This window comes from Myotis myotis, unplaced genomic scaffold (assembly GCF_014108235.1).
Source record: "Myotis myotis isolate mMyoMyo1 unplaced genomic scaffold, mMyoMyo1.p scaffold_m19_p_62, whole genome shotgun sequence".
Taxonomy (NCBI): domain Eukaryota; kingdom Metazoa; phylum Chordata; class Mammalia; order Chiroptera; family Vespertilionidae; genus Myotis; species Myotis myotis.
In genome coordinates this window covers 115,818-139,893 of record NW_023416371.1, presented here as the reverse complement: position 1 = coordinate 139,893, position 24,076 = coordinate 115,818, and the positions used below count along the sequence as shown (strand labels likewise).

Sequence of the window (24,076 nt, the reverse complement as noted above, 5' to 3'; positions counted from 1 at the left end):
GGGCTCCTATGAGGATTAAATGGATAATTCGAGTCAGGCATCTAATATAGTTCCTGGCACATAGGGTTTGGTGAACATTAGCCATCTTCAAATTCATTAGTTATCTTGAGTTTGATGCTATGAGTAGTAACGCTTTATATTATTATATCTTAATTAAAAATAGTATATGCTATAAAGAGTGTTTTGCTATTACCTTTTTATGCAAAAGAAAATATTACTTATATGTAGTTTATAAGTTTCTTTCCCATTTTCACTGGCCACCTCCATAAAATTCTCCTCCAGAGACAAAGACCCAGAAAGCAAAATTTAAACTCTAAATCAGGCCACTGGGAAGGACTTAATCACATGCCACGAGAAGTAATATTCTGAACACCAGGAATTACCTTTTTCGGACGTGCTGGCCAGGATCCAAGGGCTCCGGGCGGACCAGCCAACCTCATTCCTGCAGGACACGCTGATGCTGTAGTTAGCCAGAGCTCGCAGCTGCTCGACTTGATACAGAGGTGGAGAAGCAGAGGTGTTAAAATTCATGACGGAGCCATTACTCAGAGGATCCACTTCCATGACCTAAATGAAAAGTGAAGATGTGGACCCGGCATTAGTAAAGTGGCGGGAATGTCAGACGTGGGCGCTCAGGCATCCTGTGCACGTGGCCCGTCCTCTCCACGGAAGGAAGTACCTGCTTCCTTCCAGGCCACACACCCGCATTACTGAGTGTTACTCATGCTGCGGGAGCAACAGTTGGGGACCCGAGGAAAAGGCCTGAAATAAGTGTTCTCGTTGGGGTAGGGGACAGAGCAAATGATCATCACTGTATTACAATTATTATAACACGTTATAAAATAGCCCTTCCTCTCTCAGAACCGCCTCAAGTCTCAATTTCTTTCAGCTGTTTCACAGAATATGCAACAAAGTCAACTGAAATAGGGTGGCAAAGCCTAAAATATAGGGTGTCTCAAAAAATGTATAGACAGGGAATAATAATAAAGACGGTATTTATTAAAATACATTTCATTTTCAAAATTGAGTTATCCGTTGTGTATATACATTTTTGTGGGGACACTGTATTTACTATCTAGACTTTTAAAGAAAACCTTTCCCAAATCCTACTTTGGAAGATGGGATACTGGGGCTTGTTTTAATCTGTTTTTCTTTTCATTGTGCAACCTGAGGACCCTCTGCTCTTCCTTGAAGAACGTTTTCGTGTTGTCATTGTTCTTAATTTTTAAAAAAGATTTTTAAAATTGATTTTTAGAGAGAAAGGAAGGGAGAGAAACATCATGTAAGAGTGAAACATCAATCAGTTGTCTCCTGCACACCCTGCTACCGGGGGAACCAGCCTGCGACCCATGCACGTGCCCTGACCAGGAACCAAACTGGCAACCTTTCGGTGCATGGGACGAGGATGCCCAACCAACTGAGCCACACTAGCCAGGACACGTTGTCCATTATTCCCCACCTCTCATTACACTCCAATATAAATCCGTTCCAAAGGCATACACAGGTAATTCAGATTTTATGACATTTCTTAGTGGGGAGACATAGGAAAGGGTCATTTGCACCTCACCCACCAAACTTCTCTAAAGCTCTTTAAAACATCAGCTCTTTCTGAGTTCCTTCTCTTCATCCTTCATAAACCCACCAGTCTCTCCACATCCCTCTCCAGGCGTCCTCTGTAAGCACAGGCAAAAGGGGGTTCCCAGCAAAAACCTCCCCCTTGTCCAGTAAGCACACCTCCTGTCTGTGAGGGAGGATGTGTGAGAGTGGTATCTTTTCACAGCACATTTTTCAAAACTTCTATGACACGAAGTACTTATAAATCAGAAAAGACAAAACGGTATTAAATTTAAAAAAGAAGTAACCAAGAGCAATTTGGGGGAAATAGCTTAAACCCTGTATCCATTCCTCATAATAATGGGCTAGCAATCACGGGTGTGGATAATGAGGTTGTTATGACAGGATATAGGTATCGAAATGTAGGCCAAGGGGCGTTCCCAGTAACATTTTGGAATTTTGAATCTGCTAAATGAGACTGAGCTAGTGGGGCCTCCCCTCCCCTCTGACTAAGAACTGGAGACTCCACTGGGCGACAAGAAGCCGCAGTTGGCCTGAGGAGCCCCCTGGGGAAACTCAGTGAGCTACATGCTCCTCTGGGTCCTGGCTGTTGGCAGAAGTCACTCTGTTCCTTCAGTTTAGAGTATGCACCTCCTTCCTGGTGACCAACCCTGGAGACCAAGGTGGAGGAAGCCCGTGGCTCTCCATCCACCATTTGGGGAGCAACTTGTGGAGCATTTCCAGGCACAAGACGCGCTTTGAGAGCCGTTCCTGGAAGAGGATGGGGTTTCTATAACAGGCCTTCTCGGTGGGTCCTGGGGGAAAAGAGGGAATGAGATGGCAAGAAGTACGTGGGACAGTTAAAAATAGACCTGGAGTATGCAGCCCAAAAATGGGTGAAGAAAGGAATTCATGTCAGGACCACAGGAAGCGAGAGGGTGTGTGCTCCTCCGCGTAAATCTGAATCTTGGCCAGAACATTCATTTGTTACCGAGTCAGAGTTTAAAACTGTCATGGACTGGGAACCTGCTACAAAACTATCCTTGGTCCCCTTAGAAATGGGGATATATCGTTTATCTGCAGAATGTAAGTTATAACTTCTCAAACCAACCTGACTAATCCTGTTAGCACTGCAGGAGAAAGTAAAAAACCCAGTTATGTTTGAGTATCAGATCAACTACAAATAATTATATGTATAGGTATGTCACAAAACTTGTAAGATTACTTTCTTCTTATTTGCTAAATCTGGTCACCCTACCCGAGATGGAAAGGATAATGGGTGAAGAGAGGCAGAATAACAATGCCAGTGCCACAGGACCTGAGGCAGGCAAGGCAGGCTGCAACTTGGTGCTCAAAGGGTGATTGTTCACTCAGGCCATGGCCACCCAAAGCCAAGGTGCAGAGAGAGAGAAAGAGACAGAAAGAGCAGGTGAAGTTTGTGTGTCATCACCTTCCACCTTCCAGGCGACCTGGTGTTTTCCAGCCAGCCCACTCTACCTCATGCCTACCCTGAGAGCCTTCTCTCCAGGCGGGGCCGCGCTTCCGCAAAGTCCCCCTGAAGGCAGCCATCCTTGTGTGGAAGGAGCCTCATGTCCTCTTGGATTCTGCCAACAGCTCAGCAACTGGGTAACATTTTTAAAGGGCTGTCCACGCCTCAGATATGTCCCTATATAGGGACAGTCATGGCCCTACAATAGCAAACAGGCTGTAGTAGTTCCCCAAAACAGAACCCTGAATTACATGAAGCAAAAACTGAGAGAAATGAAGAGAGAACTAGACAATTCAAAAATAACAGTTGAGACCTCAACTCCCCACTTTCCATAATCGATAGAACCACCAAGCAAACGATCAACAAGGAAACAGAAGAACTGAACAAAACCATACACTAACTCAACCTGACAGATGCAGAACAGCCCACCCAGCCCCAGCCAAATACACCTCCCCCAAGGGCACATGCAGTACATTCCACCCAGAGCAGAAGTTATGCTTGGCCATAAACAAGCCTTGATAAATTTAAAAGGATGCAAACCATACCAGTGTATCCTCCAAACACAAGGGAATAACATTAGAAATCAACGAAGAAAGAACATTTGAAAAATTCACAACCATGTACAAGTTAAACAACACATTCCTAAATAACCAGCAGGAAAAGAAGAAACTACAAGGCAAATGACGAAAAACTTGAGAGGAACTAAAGAACACTAAAAAATACCAAACCTCGGGGGATGCAGTTAACGCAGGACTTAGAGGGAAATGAATAGTATATATGCCCACAATAAAAAAGGAAGAAATTTAAAATCAATTGTCTAACCTTCCACTTTAAGAAACAAGAACAACAACAAAAAGAGAAAACTAAGCAAATAGAAGAAAGAAAGCAAAGATTAAGGCAGAAATGAGTGAAGTAGAGAACAGAAAAACTCACAAAGACAAAAGTTGGTACTCCGCTAAGATAATAAAATTGACAAATCTTCAGCTAGACTGACCAAAAAAAAAAAAGAGGGAAGACTCAAATTATTAAAAAGCTGGAATGAAAAAGAGGCAACCGCTACTAGCCTCAATGAAGAGAAAAAGATTATAATTTGAATATTATGAACAAATGTATACCAACAAATTAGATAGCCCAAAGGAAATGGACAAATTCCTAGAAACACACAAACTACCAAAAGTGACTCAAGAAGAAATAGAAAATCTGAACAGATCCATACCAAGTAAAAAGATTGAATAAGTAATCAAAAAACTTCCTACACAAAAAAAAGCTCAGGACAAGATGTCTTATCTGGTGATTTCTACCAAATATTTAAAGAATGAACAGCGATCCTTCACAAACTCTTCCAAGAAATAGAAAAGGAGGAACACCTCCCAACTCATTCTACAAGCCCGGGTATCATCGTGATAACGAAACCAGAAGAAGCCAATACAAGAAAACTACAGCCCAGTATCTCTTGTGAATACAGACACGATCACACAGTGGTGATGGTTTCACAACTCTTCGAGGAAAACCACTGAATTGTACACTTCAAATGGGTGAATATTATGGTATGTGAAATATATCTCCAGAAAAAGCTGTTAAAAAATAGCTCTGGTGAGGATTTTGTAGACACAAGGACCTGACACTTACCAGTACTTGGGAGGTTTACAAAGCTGGGCAAGAACTTAGCAAGGCTGGGGGTGGCAGGGAGAGGGGCAGGCTATTTTAAATATTTGAAGAGCACATGTTTTCACTCTTCAAAGCAGGAGCAGCAGTTAGGTGACAGTGGGAGGCAACAAGAGCAGGGAGACTAATTCCATTTGGTATTAAAATATCTGGTTGTTGCCCGACTGGCGTGGCTCAGTGGTTGAGCATCAACCTATGAACCAGGAGCTCACAGTTCGATTCCCGGTCGGGGCATATGCCCTAGTTGCGGGCTTGACCTCCAATGTGGGGCATGCAGGAGGCAGCCGATTAATGATTCTTTCTCATCACTGATGTTTCTATCTTTCTCTCCCCCTCTCCCTTCTTCTCTGAAATCAATTAAAATATACTTCAAAAACAAACAACAACACCACCACCCATATCCGGTTGTCAACACAAAATTCTTTAAAAGTCATTTCCTTACAGTGAGTGGGTGTAAATGGCCCGTCAGGTTGACATGATTTTCACTAATAAGACCAGACATGTATGAGACTAAGAACAATTTGTGACCCTACTGTGTAATAAAATACCAGGCAGAACACATGCCCGTTTTCAGCAGACAATCCACATGTGCTCACTGCCTGCTCCCACACGCAGTGTCTCAGACAAAGGGTCTGAGCAGCGCTTGTGGCTTCAGCTTCCCAGGCTTGACCTCGGCTCTGCCGCTCGCTCGGGGCTGAGCCTGCAGTGCTGGTGTGGGGTTCAGTGGGGAGTTGGCAAAGGCCCTGGGCCGGGGCACTTGGGAAACAAACAGCTGGGTTACTTTCCATGTTTATAAAACTAACAGAGCAGAGTTTACATCTTGGCATGGAACCACTGCAGGATGGCTAACCTCTATTTTACACCAGTTGAGGTGGTGGTTAAAATGGGTGAAGACTTGCAAGGCCCTGTAAGGCCCAGGTCTCCCCTGGGGACCACGGGCTAAGGTGCTACATTCCTGGCAACCAGCCCAGGAAGAGCCAGGATGACCAGTACCTGGCTTCCTGAACTCCTGGTCACAAGCCAGTCCTACCTTAGGGATGCATTTTTGAACCTTAAAAATTAATTCTCCCTGGCCTCACAGATCCCTCTGGCTGGGCCCGGCCTTGCACAGGAAGGAGGCAGGCTCGGGGGCGGGCAGGTGCACAGTGAGCCGGGAGGAGGACAGGACTCTCAACGGAAGTACTGGAGGGAGAAAAAGTGAGGGAGACCCACAGGGCACCAAACGGGCACTTCCCTCTGAATCCTGCAGGTTTGTTTACCTGAATGTTGCAGATGCTGAACGGTGAGTAGCCATCAAAGCCCGGGACCCAGGAGATCAGGACACCGTGTGAGCTCCTGTTGTGGATGCTGACTTCAGCTGGTGGGGAGGGAAGGACTACATGAAAAAGACACACACAGACGCAATTAGAGACCACAGGAGGCCAAGCGACCAAACAGACACATCAATACCATGCCAGTTCCCATTTCTTAGGATTAGAAAAATTAAAAACAAGTTTCAAAGAGGAGCCACCCTATGCCTGAGGCTGACTGTGTGAGCCTGCAGACAGGCCTTCCTGTGACGGGGTGCTCTGCCTGGCCATGGAAGGGGGCCCCAGCCTGCTTCCCTGCCCACTGAAGAAGGGAATGCTTTCAGCTGGGAAAGGATGTACAGAGGCCCAGCTCCTTTACTGCCCACGGTCCTACTGTGTGCAGGCACCTTGCTGGGCAATAAATGGGGAAGAAGAGACACAGCCCTGTCCTAGCGGGGTTCTTGCCTGAGTTGGGGAGACACATGTGAGCAGAAGCTAAGAGGGCCCGGTGTGGAGAAGAGAGGGGTACCACAGAGTATGAGGTGCACATGTGTGTACAGGGGTAAAAATTTCCAGGCCAAGGAAGGTGAGAACTATTGCCGGTGCTCTGTGTGTGTGGTGGGGGGGGGGGGGGGGCTGAGGGGGGCCATAATGAGCGTACAATGTCCTCAGCGACATGAAAGATGTGGACAGGTGTTTCAATCAGAATCTAAAAAGAATCTGAAGTTTGGGGGAGGGGTCTTCTTTTCTTGTGCTAAATTTAACTCTTAACAGTAATAATCACACATAATAAAACATGGTGACTGGAGATGGCTGTGTGCTTACGATGTGCCCCCCATTATGGCCTCCACCTCATTTCCTTATTAGAACCCTATCGGAGGGGTTGTCTTATCCTCTCCATTACAGATGAGGAAACTGAGGATCAGAGAAGTTAAAACCAGCCGGAGGCCACGAGCAGGGGAACGGAAACTTGAACTCGGGTCTGCCTGACCCCAGAGCTCCTGTCGCTGAACAGGACACGGGCGGCTGGTTGAGGAGGCAGCGAGCAGCCCAGCGTGAGCACGGGCAGGGGCCGGGCATCTGATCGCCACTTGGCCTGCGATGTGGCCCCCGGCACAGTGGAAAGCCCTCTGGAAACTCAGTTCCCTCTTCTGTTAAAGGGACAGTAATAGTAATAGTCCTGCTCCGGGGGGCGGCGGTGAGAAGTAAATGAGGTGACACAGACGGGCGAGGTGTGGGGGGCGTGGAGGTGGGGAAGCGAGGACAGGATGGGCAGGAGGGCTGGGCCACGTTAGGCACACACGGGGTGCCACGTCAGGAGTTCCAGTTTTACCAGCAGACACGCGGCGTGCTGAGTGGGGGGAAGAGAAGCATTCTGTTCGACTCCCCTAAATAGAGCGGCTGTAGAACTGCCCAAAATGCCGGCCTTTCCACATCAGAATTAGGCCTCGGATGCTACAGTTAACAACACTGGAAGAAGGGAGGCTTGGTTTCACATAAATTTCTAAATAAATAAGAGCCAAAAGCCTAAGTTTTGGAAACAGGATTTATTTATCTTTAATCTTAGCCGAGAGTCTGTATGAAGCAAAAGCTAAAGAAGTACTTCACCTTTCATGGATTTTTAATTTTTAAGATGTTTATATTGATGACAATGACTCTATAAATGCATGCCCACGCGTGAATCTTTGAAATTGCCCACACGTCCTTTGCAAAACGGTAATAATGGTCTTCAGGCCGGAGGAAGGAAGTTGCCCATCCCTCGGCGCCCACACAGGCTGCGCTCAGGTTTTCCTGGGGTGAACTTTCTGAAAAGGCCCCTCATTAAGAACAAACACCGAAACCCCAAACCTGCCCGAGTTTCTGAGAGAGCGGGTGAGGAAGGTGATTCGAAGAGGGATAAACAGACAGTTTGTACGTTTTTGTTACTAGGTTTTCGGTTTCAGATTTAAACGCCTTTGATCCACAGATAAAGGAGGACGAGGCAGTGGATTGGACTGGAACGTCTCCGCCAGCTGGGGCCTTCCATTACCTCATGTCCCCGCTTAGCGGAAGCAAAGGGACGGGAGGTGAGGAGAGAAAGACAGGAGGCTGGGCCGGGAGGGTGACCCTGGCCTGCTCTTCGCCCGCCTCTGGGCAGCAGCTGGAGGACTGCTTCACCCCAGCTGCCCCGGGAGGGGCGGGGCCCATTCCTGGACTAAGGACCGCAGCTGCCCCACCCAGGCTCTCTTCAGGGCTAACGGGGACTAGTTCAGGCTGGAAGAGGGAAGTGGAGATGGGCAAGATGGTCATGGTGAACATTTCAGCCTATTTTCTTCCCAGACCCCGCAGAGCTAAACTGGCAAATGTTTAGCAAACTTAGTGCCAGGCACTGTAGTGAGCACTCTGGCTGGTGTGATCTCATTTAAGCCTCCAGACCAGGTAGGTAGTGTACTGATCCCCATTTTAGAGAGGGGAACACCAGCCAGAGAGGTCGGGCGACTTGCCCAAGATCACAAAGGCAGTCAGTGGGGAAGCCCGGGCTCCGGATGTCCTCCCAGCGACTGGCCCTGCTTCTCACCTTTGATGTTGACCTGAATGCCCTTGGACACGGCCAGGCCCTTGTCATTGTGGGCTTCACAGCTGAAGAACGCCGTCTCGGTCAGACCTGAAGGGGAAGGAGAGCGTGAGACCAGCCCTACGGGGGTCCGGGCATGCTGTTACTTCTTGGTTCACTGCTTCGCGTCTTAAATGCAAAGTTAATTTTTAAATGTTCTGGTGTTTTGGGGGGGGGGAATAAAAACACACCTGAGATTAAGCCCTGGGTACCATGAACAACAAGGGGCCTGAAAGGCAGCTCCTCCATTCAGATCCTTTCATTTTCCTTGATGGGGAGACATTAGGTAACAAAGCCATATGCTTTCAACGTTTAGCTTTCTACGAGGAGGAGGGACTCGCTGGTCCCAATATTAAGCAAAGTGGTTTCTGGGGTTCCCCAGACAGTCCCCTGTGGCGTCGCCACCCAGGACACCATGGACACCTCACAATTCCAGAAACAGCAGTGTAAACACCAGTTTAAAAAATTTCAGACAATCTGCTGTAACGAGTCCTTAGTAAAAATCGGTCAACTCATAAGGAATTATTATACCACCGCGAGGCACTGTTACTACACAAAGATAACAGTGCTCAATAAAAAAGAATTTTACCATTTCCGAGGTGTGAAGACCTCTGATTCGTTAATTTCAAGTAGAAAGAAAGGGAGGCAACCTTAGTCTAATTCCATTTTCCAATAAAGGAACATGGGCTCCTTGGAAAAACGGCTGATTCTCAAGTGGGGCAAGGAACATGTCAGATGAGCCTGGGACAAAATATAACACACACACACAGCACATGCACACATACACGCACACACGCACACACGCACACACACACACACACACAGATGGGGGTGCCGCAGAAACATGGGAGCAACTGAAAGCACTCCCAACGGCCACAACTGGAACAATTGGAGCAAGAAAACCAGTGAAGTGCCATTGGATTGTAACGCAAAATATAAAACAAATGTCCATGTGTCTATACGGATATAATAAATAATTAAATAAAAGGGGGAGACCAGACAAACCTCCCCAGTAATGAACGTGGGTCCTCTGCCCTCGGGAGGGATCATCACTCACCCTATTTACTAGTAAGCGCGGGCTGCGCACGGCGACTTCCTTCCAAAGAGGACAGTGTGGAAAGAAAAATAAAAGGAAAGCTTTAGCGCAGAGACACTGGCAAACACTGGCTCACCCAGATGATCAAGGTCAACACCAGCAGTACGTCACGCTGACAGAATGCATCCTCGATATGATGTGCTGCAAATGGCACTTCCCCTCTGTAGTCTTCCTCCCCAGAACCGACAACCCAAGTCTACTCAGGAGAGAAAACTTCAGCCAGGCCCAACGGTGGGACACTCTACAAAAAAACCTGCTCGTCCTCCTCAAAACCGTCAAGGTCATTCTGACAGTAGTGAGAAGGGAGGAGGGCTGGAGGGCTGGGTGGAAAAGGTCAAGGAATTAAAGCAAAGCAAAAAAAAAAAAAAACAACCCTCACAGACACAGACAAGAGAATGGCGATTACCAGAGGTAAGGGGGGTGAGAGGAGGTATAGAGGGTAAAGGGGGTAAATGGTGACAGGAGACTTATTGGGGCAGTGAATATACAATCCAATATACAAATGCTATAGTATAGAACTGTACATCTGAAACCTATGTGCTTTTATTAACCAATGTCACCCCAATAAATTCAATAAAAATACATTTAAAAATAACTGTCAAAGCTATTAAAAAACAAAACAGCCAGAGAAACCGTCACAGCCAAGAGGAGCCTAGGGAGACATGGAAACTAAATCCCGGATGAAATCCTGGAACAGCAAAGGGGTTAAGTAAAAAAAAAGTAAATGTGAACTAAGTTCGGGCTTTAGTTGGTAACAGGGCGTCAGTATTGGCTCATTCATTGTAACAAACATGCCACTAAGGGAAGATGTCAGAAGGAGCCACGAGTGGGGGTGGGAATTCTCTGTACAATTCCCCAACTGTCCTTCCACAATTTTTCTGCAAATCTAAAACTATTCTAAAGAGGAAAAAGGTTATTTTTAAAGAAAATCACAGCCATATATGCCCTCTACTTTAATCTGGAAACTTCTCTATGTCTGTCTCTGGCTCAGAGTCCACATCACGAACCGGAGGAAGACAGTCCGGTAAACAGAATTCCTGAAAATACACCACCATTTGCCTCCGGCCTGAACAGTTTATTTTGCTTTCTTCCAGCTATCTACTTGTGTAGGGACCGTTCCATCTGATAACTATAAAATTCAAAGCTTGTCACGAACAAAGAAGTGAAATGTTTGAAAAACCAAAAAGGACCACGCTGCCAGGCATGAACCAAGAGAGGCTCGGCCAAGAGGCGGAGGCCCTGTCTGGCAGCAGATCTAGGAAGAAATGGAAATCCGATCCCTTTTGTGCTGGGGCTACTCCTGAGTGGATCCATGTGCTGAGAAATCCCTGCTGGTTCTGCTCTTCGCCGTCCAGATGGGAATCTGTCCTGCTGACCGAGATCTGCTGACCAGACACGGCCCCTCGAGGACCAGGGACCGAGGGGCCTCCGCCCTACCTCCCGGTGGTGACCGCTTCCTCTCTAAGACGTTATGTCAGAATCAAACAGACATCTCAGGGCTTTATCTTTCCAAGATGAGTAGTATTTCCATCCGACTGGAGGGAACTCTTCCACGGATGGCTGGGCTACATTCTCCCGACAATTCCAGGTGCCAAGAAACTACAGTTCCCGTAGGAACCAGGCTCTTTTCCCAGCTGGCCACCTCCTCTCAAGTGAGGGATGAAACCACCAATGGCTTGTGTGGTGGTTTAGGAAATATTTATTGCCCTGGAGGGAAGTGTTTCCTTGAAATCCGGCAGCTACAGCGATACAAGGGCACCTGTGGCGGCCCTGCCTCTGGCGTCTTTGTATCTTCTGCTTGATTCTCCCCCAAAGAATTTTGAAAAATACATGTAGCCTCTCACACATTTTGAGGTTTGCGTCTTAGACGGTTCCTAATTTAAATGGCTGCAAAGGATGGAATTTCAGCTGCCCTAAATAACGGCCTGACATTCTAAAGGAAAACTCCTTTCATGTCTGATGTAATTTTCCAGGGGCTGTACGCTGTGGGAGGTCGTTAGCTCTATTAGCTACCGGAATATGTGCTTGGGTATTCTTGTTGCAAGTTTTCCATTTTAATTTCAAATTCAGTCCATATCAAGAGGTAGAGCTCGTGGGTTCTCATTTTTCAGACGCATTTTACAGTGATCTTACACCAAAGCCTTGGAGAACCGAGGCCCTCACAATGACTCGAGATAAGTCGGAGGGGGCCTTCCTCTGTAAAACAAGGGAGCAATGAATGACGGGAAGCAGGAGGTGAGACAGAAGAGCTGTCACAGCATCTGGACTTTGGGCACTTTGTCCAGCTTGGATTTTAGGAAAGACGTCCTGGATGAGGATGAAGACACTGGCCCCTCCAAGCCACTGCCTGGGGCCGGGGCTGCAATCACTATTTCAGTCGGCCTGTGGCACTGGATTTCGTGCTGAAGTATCACTTTAACCTTCCAGGTCATAAGCTCTCAAATAAGATGCCCATATATCCCCAGGCTCCGTGAACTTTCAAAACTTGACTTATACTTAGGTCAATCAGCTTTGGCTCAATCAGAAGACACAGGAGGTGGTGTGTGTGTGTGTGTGTGTGTGTGTGTGTGTGTGTGTGTGAACAGATATCTGCAGGCTGAAACCAAGACTGTTGCCAAGACTCTTGGTAAACACTTGAGTACAAAACACAAGTCACATGGGGGAAGAGCTGGCCCTCCCGTAAATCAGGAGGGTGGTGGGTTTCACCGAGATGTTCCCCAACCGTCCTTCAGGCCTGCAGGGTTTATCCACGCAGGAAGTGAAACTGCTTATCATGGGGCATAACTTCAGGTTAAGCGGGAAGTCCATTTCCCTCTTTGCGTTTCCTTACAGAGTGAACACAAAGTCAGGAAAAACATCTGTAGCAAAATCCCTGGCACCAGGCACCACCCCCTTTCAGAACCGCCCAGAAGGAGCCAAATCTCGGATGACAGCAATTCTCAACAGACGCTCAGCAGATGCCAGCAGAGAGCGTGGAAGCTGGTCCCAACCGATGAACTTTCTCCAAAACTCGGTGGGCACTGCAGGCCAGACACAGCCTTCTTTGCTTTCTGTATTCAGTTACATTTCTTTGGGCCTGAGATGCCCAACCAGAGACTCATTTCTCAGACTGGGTTGGACACAGCAACGGGTGTGCGCAGGAGACACGGCCCTGTCCTCTGTCTGGACGCACAATAACCACCAGACTGGAATAGCCCTGCACGTTTTATACCCAAACCCTTGTGGCTTTCCAGGGAAAACATGATCCAGCTCCCAGTCTCCGCCCACCACCCACGCTCCCCAGTGCCCCAGCCCCGAGCCCTGTCCTCTGCCCCTGGGCTCCCTTTACTCCATTACATCTGACCCAACTCCACGGTGGCTCATGCCCCTCTTGCCAGGCTCTCTGCTGGTTAAAAAAACAATAGTAACAACCTCTGATACAAAGTCTGAAAGATATTTTAAGGAACTTTCAGTAACAGGATGTTCCCTGGAGGGAAGGACAGAACTGCTGAGGAAGCAACTTCTAAGCATAGTTAGGTCAATTCTTTGAGTTCTGGATGAAGCCATCCTATCCTCTCATCTCTTCCCTGGTGTCTATCTTTCTACCCAAAGAGGGGGGGGGGGAAATACAATATATGCTGCATGAATGAAGGAGCTTACGCTCGCTCACTCTGAACTCACTGTCTGCCCTGAACTCATTCACTTACTGTGTACTGTGTACCGGACATTGTCCCAGGCACGGCGGGTGCGTCCACAAATAAAACAAAGGCCCTTGTCCTTACAGATCTCACGTTCTCGTGGAGGGAAAGGGTGAGAAATAATAACCTTCTAAGTAAGTGAGCTCTCGGAAGGTGATTAGGATTCTGCAAGAACAGAAGCGGATCAGAGGGCCAGAGGTGAGCGGAGAAGTGCGGTGTGATTTTCCGCGTGGATCAGCCTGGCTCCTTGAGAAATGCCCTCTGAGGAAGGCTGAGGTGAGGGAAAGGGCCAAGTTTCTACTGGAGGTGAGGGAAGGGTCGAGCAGAAAAACAGGCGGGACAGGCCTTTGCTTTGTCCTCTCCGTGGGGGGGAAACTGGAGCTCTGAGCAGAAGCCATGACCGCACGTGTTTTATCGGGATCGTGCCAGCCGCCACATAAAGACTAGAACTTAATTAAGCATGTAGGTCCCTAACTCATTCCAATTTTTTTCTCATCTGTGAAATGGTATTAAAAATGACTATCATGCCTTGCTATAAGGGTCCCAGTAAATCTTTGCAGAGAGCACTGTGAGAAGAATGAACTGGTTTATATAAATTCTAGTTATGTTACTGTTAGATAGGACAAGGACCTCAAGGTCGGGGCAGTTATAAATGTTATTACTAAATGTTGTTCTGGCTAAATGTTAAAATGTAGCTCAGTAATTTTGCAGACCAGCTGTAAACAGGATGAGCTTGGGGGAGTAAGGGGGGAACAACTTGATAAATGTAGCCAAACTACAAAGAAGAAGTCAACACACAATTGACCGAATAGTGCATCTAAGCAATGGCTCAGCCTCCCTTGGGGAGAGAAGCTTTGGAAATGAAGTCCTTGTCTTTACTTGCTGCAAGTAAATACAACTACTAAGAGTAGTACTGTTACAGGATTCCAGGGCAGGGGGAATAGGCAAACTGAGATAGGAAAGTTAGAAGGAAGCCAAACAGTGCGGGGCAATTTGCGGGCAGCTTGTAAGTTAACCAGCCATTATCTCCCCAGCCAAGGACCTGAGAGCAATGGTTAAAAACCTCCCTAATGAGAGAATGCAGAAAGGGAGGGGGAAAGGGGAAAGGAAAAAAGGGCAGTTTTACTCCCTAAGCCAGTGGTTCTCAACCTTCTGGCCCTTTAAATACAGTTCCTCATGTTGTGACCCAACCATAAAATTATTTTCGTTGCTACTTCATAACTGTAATGTTGCTACTGTGATGAATCGTAATGTAAATATCTGATATGCAGGATGATCTTAGGCGATCCCTATGAAAGGGTCGTTCAATCACCAAAGGGGTCGCGACCCACAGGTTGAGAACCGCTGCGAGAAGCCAGCAGTCTCAAGGCTTGGCAAGAGAAAGTTGCCAGGTGCTTCTCATGAATTCTGGGAAGGCCACAACAAAGTAAAGGGATCTTGAGAATTAATCTGCACCAAAACAGTCATCAGAGGAATTCTGAGACCTATAGACAGGAGGGTATATAATGCCTGAGGCCCCCACCAACCTGCTCTTCAGATGAGCTGAGAGCCATCTGTGCTTCATCAGCCAGGCTTGCTTGCTTGCTTTTTCAATAAAGGTGCATGCTTTAATTGCTTTATAAATTTGCTTTTCACTAAACATTCAAGGACTCTCGTATAAATTCATTTATGTGAGAAAGCAAGGATCGAAGTATAGTAACCTCCATCTTGAATAAAACTGCTGTTTGAATTCTCTGCTATTGTTAGATAATCCCTAGTCCTGTAAACTCTGTCACTGTAAACTCTGTCGCTTTAGACAGTCTCTTATTCTATAAAATTACTTTGTTTTCAGTTCAAATAGAAAAAGATAAACTTAACTGTCTGACCTTGCAAGCTAGCCATCCAATATAATAGACTAATATAGACTAATATTGATAATAATTCCCATATTCTTATGCCAAGTTCCAACTCATTATGTATTCAAGGTTACAACTGTCTGTAACAACAACTCACACAGAGTTCTTTGTAATACCTGCAGACAAAGAAGCTCAAAAGGTATAAATACGGGAAATTTCCTGTATGTGGGGCTCAGAGATTTGGAAGAGACACCTCCCTATGGGCTGCACGTAATAAACAACTCCTAATTAATTGGTTTATTAAGGCGCCTTGTATCTCATTCGCTGATTTAAGATACAACAGGAACAGCCCTCTCCCACTGACTTGGGGCTGTCTTAGCTGGTAATAGCTCTCTGGTGTTGGTGAGAGGTGCCTATAACAGTACCCCAAGTTTGGGCAAACCCCTTGAGTTCAGTAACATTACTGTTGTTATTACAATGAATATTAATTAACTGCATATCCACCTATCTGAAATAAAAACTAGCTTAGCTGTTTTCTAAATGTAGATTTAAATATAAAACGAGTATTTAAAAACAGAAGGATCAGCATAAGTCCACCACTCTTCTTAGGAAGGTAGCTCACAATTGACAGTGAGTTAGGAACTACTGCATGTAAAAATGTATAATGGGTCACATTTGAGTCCTTCCTGTAGGCTGCTGCTGTACCAAGGACTTTTCGTTCATTATTTCAGTGGATCCTCATAAATGGGCCACGAAGTAGACACATATTACCCCTACTTTATATAAAGCAGTGGAGTAGCTTGCCTAGGGACACATGGCAGTAAAGTGGCATTAGTCTCTATGTCACAGCTGGGGAACTGAACCTCTAGTCCAGTGGTCAGCAAACTGCGGCTTGCGAGCCACATGCGGCTCTTTGGCCCCTTGAATGTGGCTCTTCCACAAAATACCACGTGCGGGCGCGCACATACAGTGCGACTGAAACTTCGTGGCCCATGCGCAGAAGTCGGTATTTTGTGGAAGAGCCACACTCAAGGGGCCAAAGAGCCGCATGTGGCTCTTGAGCTGCAGTTTGCCGACCACTGCTCTAGTCTATAATCAATATATCCCACGGTTAAATACCATGCATCACATGCTTTTTACAGTCCTGCTATTTGGGGGAGCGGAGGATTGAATTGTGCCCCTGACAAAGTGGTTCTTTAAAAAAAGACCAAAAAAACCCCACACGAACCCTTTGTTCTGAAATAATTTTCAATTCATAAGAAATTACAGAAATAGTACAGAGTTCCGGTCCACCCTTCACTCAGCTTCCCCTGCTGATAAGATCTTACATAATCAAGGGACTCTGACCCAAACCAGGAAACTGACTTGGTGCAATACCATTAACTAAAACACAGACCTGATTCTGATGCCGCCCGTTTTCGTTTTGTTTGGGGAGGGAGGAGTGTATGGCTCTATGCAATTTTATCACAGGTTGTGTACAGAGACAGAACTGTTCCATTTCCAAAAAGAAGCTCATTCCATCTACTCCTTTTAGAAACACCCTCCCCCAACTAACCCCGGCATGAGCGCGCATCAGTCTGCCATCACTACAACCGGGTCATTCTGAGGCTGCTACATAAATGGAATCCTACAGCGTAGAATCCTTTGAGATTGGCTTGTTGACGCAGAATAACGTCCTGTAGACAAAGGCCTTCTTTGCCCTTGTCTCTTAAAGACAGCTCTTATATCACTAGAGAACAGATTGGTATCAAAGGGACAAGGTGTGTGACCTTCCTGTTCATAAATGTGCTTGCTCAGAGCAGCCTCCACAATCAAGCACCTCCGTAGGTCGCAGAATTCTCTCAGATCAGAAAGGTTTACTTGGGGGTTAATTTCAAGACAGAACTGTGGGAAAAAAAGGACACATATGTAATACTTCCAACAATAAATAATTAAAAAAAAAAAAAAAAGACGGAACTGCGTCTTCCTGCAAACACCCGGCTTTACATCAGCATGTAACCTCCAAAGGCATCTCAGGTCAGAAAGGCCTGAACTACTGGGAGGACTCAGGTACCACACCAAAGGTGCTCAAAATAAAAAAACAGGAATAAGTAAGGATAACGTTTTATGTCATTCTTGTCCAACATTACAAAATTGAGGTGCTTGGGCACAGCCCGGTGGCTGACTGGGTCTCACTGATGGCCCAGCACAAGTCAGGACTTGTGCTGGGCCATCACAAGAAGCCTGCACCCTGGGCCCTTTCTCCCTCTGCATCTACAAAATGGATGTAAAAACCCTGTACTGCCTGGCTGGTGTGGCTCAGTGGGTCACGGGTGGATTCCAGGTCAGGGCACATGCCTGGGTTGTGGGCTTGTTCCAGGGTAGAAAGCGTGCAGGGGGCAACTGATCAATGATTCTCTCTCATCATTCCTGTTTCTCTCTCTCTCTCTCTCTTCCTCTCCCTTCCTCTCTGATATCAATAAATATATATTTTAAAGAAAAACAAAAATATCTTTTAATTTCACAGAACTGGCTAGAGATATATGAGAAAAGAGATAAGACTAAGTGCAAAAATAATTATACTAATGCAAGTTACTTTGCTATCACTGTGTCTCTGTTCCAGTGAAGGGACCTAAGACATGGGAGTGTTTGCCATTCACGGTTTGTTCAGTAATTCATTCATTCAGTCACACAGTGTGGGGTGATGGGGCTAAGCTAATTAATAATTAATATATGATAATCACACCGGTTCATAACTCAGGGGCAGACACGCAGATGTTCTGCACTATGTGGTGGGAGGTACAAGAGTTATGAAGAGGCACTATGACCGCAAAGACAAGGTCAGGGTGTCCAGCAAGCTTTTCAGAGAAGAAACACATATGGGTACAGAGATGTCTGCATAAGCAACAGAAAAAAGTTAAAACAACCTACATGTTCATCAACAAGGGGATGGTTAAGTGAATTACGGTCCATCCACTCACTGTGGCAACTGTCACAAACAATGAGACAGGCCCTGGAGTACTGACATTCAGAAAGAGCCACATGGCTTGGCCATGAATGTGTGTATGGCACATTCGTGTATACGCACATATATGAGGATATTTTAAGAACTGGGAAGAGTCTGAGAGCAGGTAAACCAAAGGTTGACAGTACATTCGGTTGCATAGGGCAATGAAAGTATAAAGAAAAAAAGGGAGATTTTTCACACTTTGCTTTATGTCTATCGTTTGAATGTTTTACAGTGAATATGTGTTCACATATTATTTGTGTAGTAAAAGAGCTGGAATTAATCTGCATAAGTATTATCATCCTCACTTGAAGGAAAATCACTTATACACACACACACACACACACACACACACACACACACACATACTTATAGAAAAAAATTAGGACGGAAAACACATCAATGTTTTCATTGTAATTGTAAATGTGTAATAAGCTGTAAAAATACTTCTCTGAATTTTCTACATTTTAACACAAAATAATTTAATAGTTATTCAAACTAAAGCTTTAAAAATCGTCTTACTTGGAATTAATTATAGATCACAGAAAGATGTAGAGAATATACAGGGAGCCTGGCTGGTATGCCTCAGTGGTTGAGTATCTATCTATCCAGGAACCAAGAGGTCGCCATTTCGATTTCTGGTCAGGGCACCAGCCTGGGTTGCAGGCTTGATCCCCAGTAGCGGGCATGCAATTTCTTTTTCATTGATGTTTCTATCACTCTTTCCCTTTCCCTTCCTCTCTCTCTAAAAGTCAATAAAAACATTTAAAAAACAAAGTATACAGGGAAAATTCTGTTTCCTTCAGCCTATGTCCCCAGTATGAACATTTCACATAACTAGAGTCTACGGCCAAAACCAGGAAACTGACACTGGTACCAGCCATAGAGCTTATCCAGATTTCACCAATTATACCTGGGCTCGTGTGTGCGCACACATGGTTCTATGTAAATTTATCACAGGTGCAGCTTTGTGCAGTCACAGTTACACATAAAGGTTATTTTGAAAAGCACATTATTGGGATAAACTTCTCAGTTCCTATTTTACATCTATCTTCTCTACCAAAGGGGGTTAAATCAAATTAGAGAAAGTACAATAAAGATTGCAAAGAACTTGAAACCCCAAATAGGTGGCAGTAGTGCGGATGTATCTGGCCACTTGGAAATAAATCATACCTCTGAGCTGAGACAAATTACACGTGGCCTTTGGTGTTAAGATAATATGCAGATGTTATTACAGAAACACACATCTAACTTCTGTGAAAACACACAGAAGAAGAAAAGTTCTACATAAACAGAGATGGACAGAGTCTGTCCTATTTTCAAAAGGAAAATGAGATTGATTCTGGTAAGTACCGAATCACTGAGAGATAGAAATCCACAATAAAACTTAAAATCTCTTCCCCTTTGAGACAGCATGGAGGGACATGGAGAGTATTATGCTAAGTAAAAGAAGCCAGTTAGAGAAAGACGAATATCACATGATCTCACTTATATGTGGAATCCAATGAACAAAATAGAACCAGAGACACAGAAGCATGGAACAGACTGTCGAATCTCAAAGGGAAGGTGGGGATGGGAGGGTGGGTGGAAAGAGATCAACCAAAGACCTAGTATGCATATATGCATAACCCTGGACACAGACAATAGGGTGGGGAAGGCCTGGTTCGGGGTATGGGGACAGGCTAGAAGCGGTCAATGGGGGAAAAGGGGGACATATGTAATACTTTCAACAACAAAGATTTTTTTTAAAAAAGAGGGGGTATCAAGTTGGTGCCTATAGGGATGCAGAAAACTATCTTATCCAGGAGTTCAGCTCACCACCAATAATCAGGCCTGATTTCAAAACGAATTCCAAACTGATTTCCAGTCTTTCTGTGGACAGTTATTAGGCTGATGTATCAAGGAATGTCTCAGAACACAAGATGGAGACATAAATGGAAAAAATAAAAGTCAGCAGGCTTATCATGGGTTGAACAGTAGCCAAGAGAACTGACTGAATGAACTGAGGTCAACTCAGGGGCTGCCTTTATTAACAGGCCTCTGGCTTTGCTCTCGGTTAGATCAGAATCTAGATTTCCATCAACAACAAAACGGCAGTTGGCACCAAGCAGAGAGAAAATCTGCTTATCCAATGAATCGAGGTTGGAAATGGGCTCAGTAGGCTGGGACAGTGGGTTAAACTTTTATTAGGTAAAGGATGCAACTTCAAAAACAAATAGGCAAGGAGCTGGAGAGCTTTGGCTTTGCGGCAATTTAATGAGAAAAAAGACCTGGGGATTTCAATGAGCCTCAAACTCAACATTAACCAATATACTAACCTATGGCTTGCATTACAGAAACAGTGTCCAAAACACAGGCGGTTACAGCTTCCACTGAACCTTAGGAATGTCTTTTTTTTTTTTAAAAGGTGGTGAGAGGGAAATCCCTTTTATTTATTCATTCACCTTATAAACATTCAAGGCCTACTATGTGCTAAGCACAACCTTTTTTTTTTTTTAAAAAATAATTTTTATTTCTTGAAGTATTACAAAGAGTATTGAAAGGGCAAGGGCTATGCCCTCCATCTTGCCCCGTACCCTCCATGTTGGGGCAGCCGCCATGTGCTCAGGAGAGTACCTTCTTCCCGGAAGCCCAGGCCTCTGCTGGCCACGCCTGGGATTTCTTTAAACTAACCAATGACAATCAAGGGACGTGCGCGCCATAGAGATGACCACATCCTGTGTAAGAAGACCCAACTGGCGCCTGGCCAATCGGCAGGGCCCACAGTCAGCTCCCCTCCCCTCACTCCACCCCCTATTAAAACCCTGTTTCTCTCACGGGTTTCACTCTGCTTCCGGTGGCTGCGTCGGCCAGGAGGGGGAGTCAAGCTAGCTCAATAAAGGACCCTCTGCTTTTGCATCGGACTGGCTGGCTCCCTGGTGTGGATTTCTTGGGGATCTTGAAATCTGGGCACAACAAGTATTACATATGTCTCCTTTCCCCCGCCCTTGACATTCCCCCGGCCCCTACCCCCTAGTGTCTTGTGTCCACTGGTTATTCTTATATGCATGCATATAAGTCCTTCGGTTAATCTCTTAACACGCCCCCCTCAAACCCTCCCCAGGCTTCCCACTGTAGTTTGACAGTCTGTTCAATGCTGCTCTGCCTCTGCATCTACCCCTGTTCATCAGTCTATACTGGTCCCCATTATCTGTCCCGACCTCACTGGAGCCGTCCCAACCTCACCGGGGCCATCCCAACTTCACCGGGGCCGTCTCGACCTTGCCGGTGCCGTACATCGCCAGGGTTGTTTCGGCCTCACCGGGGCCGTCCCAACCTCACCAGGGCCGTTTCGGCCTCACCGGGGCGTCCCGGCCTCACCGGGGCGTCCCGACCTCACTGGGGCCCTCTCAGCATCGCTGGGGCTGTTTCAACCTCACCGGGGCCATCCCGACTTCACCGGGGTCGTTTCGGCCTCACCGGGGCCATCCCAGCCTCACCGGGGTCGTCCCAACCTCACCGGGGCTGTTTCAACCTCAAGGAATGTCTTCTCAAAGTGATACCAATGTGACTAAATGCTTTCAGAAAAGAGAGGGGGGAGCAGTCCTAACTAGTTTTGTGAGGTAAACAAACCCACATACCTAAATTGGCATTACAAAAACAACTCATAAACCAATTTCCCACATAGGCATTTTTTTTTTTTTACCATAAAGAATTCGACTGACTGGCTTTTGTTGCTTAGAATTCCCTGACAGGAGTGGTGACACATGGTGGGTCCCTAGATAGCTTTAGGATGGGGCTGGTCACCAGAATGACTGACCACTTGACCAGAGGGTTGGGAATCTCAGCCCAACCTCCAACCCCTAGGGAGCAGAGGGAGGTCTGAAACTGTTCAGTCACATGGCCAATGGTTTCATCACTTGTGCCCATGTGACAAAACCCCAACAAAATCTCTGGACCCTGAAGCTCAGGACAGTTTCCTGTTAGGTGAACACACACACATGCTGGAGGGAGACACACCTTAGTTCCAGGAGGACCCTCACAGACCTCACCCTGTGTGCATCCTTGGTAATAAAAGTGTAATGGTTAGTTTAGCACTTTCTGAGTTCTCTGGTGTGGACAGAAAAGGGGCCACATGTTAACCTGACTAACTCAGGGAAGGCCTGCGTGGCGGACTTGTAAACTAAAAACCTAGAGAAACCGCAAAGGATGGTCTGAAATTAAAACCTTTAATTAAAAAGCAGTTAATAGTGGGTAGGCCAGTATCTTCCCTGACAAGATCAACTTCAATCTTTATTGAGCCTATTGTCTTTTTGCATCTAAAATAACAACATACCTGTGGAATGTCAGGGTAACTTGTAACTTCCCTTTTTCCAGATCCCACAGAGCACAGCAAATGGCGCCAGGGCTGAGACCACAAATTCCCTCATTGTTATTGTTATCATGTTAATTGTTGACTGTTAACTATGTAAAAGAAGCCTGTGTCTATCATTTTACTTTTGATCCAAACCCAGAGGTTTCCCCTCTTTGCTTTCTCCCACTCCCCAACTTATCACCAATGGATTTAATGTAACCCACTTACATATCCACCTTTGATGGTAATTTATAAAAATAGGTGAAAACCACCATTCTCCAGAGCATTATCCCAATATCTTGTGATTTTGCTTCCCGGAAATTGTTGACAGATTGGTTCAAATAAACTCACAACAATTCTTTACAAGTTTGAATGTTTTCATACATTAACACTGGGCTGTTCTAGCAAATTACCCAACTGGAGGTGGTCATGGGGACTTCCACATTTATAGCCGTCAGCAGGAAGTGGAGGGGCCTGGGGACACCACTGGCACCCCAGACTTGTGGTTGGCATGTAAAGTGAGGGTAGTCTGTGGAGGACTTGACCCTGCGCAGTGTGCACTCTAAGTAGTCAGCGTCAGAAGTAAGAGCTGTCTATCCAATCAGTGTTACTCCAGATTGGGGGTGAAACAGAAAAAAACAAAAATTCGAAAGTCATTCACGCAATGTCAAATCCACCAAAATACATCATGACCAAGTTTATCCCGGGAATGCAAAACTGACATTTGAAAAGCAAATCAACGTAATTTACTATACTGAGAGAGTAACAAAAAAACACCACACAAGCATCTCAGTAGATGCAGAAAACAAACTTGACAAAATCTGACACCCTTCATGATAAAAGTAAAATTTTTATGCCCTGGTGGGGTAACTCAGTTGCTTAGAGCATCATCCAGATATGCCAACGTTGCGGGTTTGATCCCCAGTCAGGGCACATATAAAAATACAAGAATCAACTAATGAATGCATAAATAAGTGGAACAACAAAGTGATCTCTCCCCCCACCAGCCCCTCATCTAAAGTCAATCATGTTAGGTCGGAGAGAGCCCAGGATCGGATACATGCAGACGTGTGATGAGATAATGGACTCCCCCTGGCATTTCTAACAGATCAGCCTGACAGACACAGATACTGGCTTCTCCCTGAATCAACACGACCCCCACACAGACACTGACTCCTTCCTGAATACCTGGCTGCCCCCCTGCAGCGGGAACTTCCTCAGCTGAATACCTCAGCTCATGTCCCCGCCCCTCACCCAACCAGTATAAAAAAAGTGCCCCCCTCCCTGTTGGCGTGAATCCACATGCCCTGTATTTGGGGTACGTGAGTCTCCCGGGGACGCAATAAACCTTTCCTTTCCTTTTCTTTTCTGATTCACTCAACTCTTTATTTCTTACGCCGCCTCCTGAGCCATCTAACCTAACAAATCAATCAATAAATTTTTTTTCAGACAACTGGTAATAGGAGGAAACGTCTTTGGCCCAAATGAAGGGCATCTACCCGCAGTTAAGACCACTCAGTCCTGGGAAGCAGAGATGTCCACTGTCACCACTTCCATGC

General features: G+C 45.9%; 1 protein-coding gene across 1 annotated transcript in view; it reads right to left on the bottom strand.

Moving 5' to 3' along the window:
* The window catches only part of MERTK (MER proto-oncogene, tyrosine kinase), a 100,036-nt gene that overhangs the window by 36,908 nt on the left and 39,052 nt on the right, over positions 1–24,076 (bottom strand). Inside the window, exons 5-7 of the mRNA XM_036315859.1 lie at positions 8,555–8,641; positions 5,968–6,083; positions 384–567 (exon numbers count right to left, since the gene is read on the bottom strand). Coding sequence (XP_036171752.1) covers positions 384–567; positions 5,968–6,083; positions 8,555–8,641 — 387 coding nt within the window. The remainder of the gene's footprint in view (positions 1–383; positions 568–5,967; positions 6,084–8,554; positions 8,642–24,076) is intronic.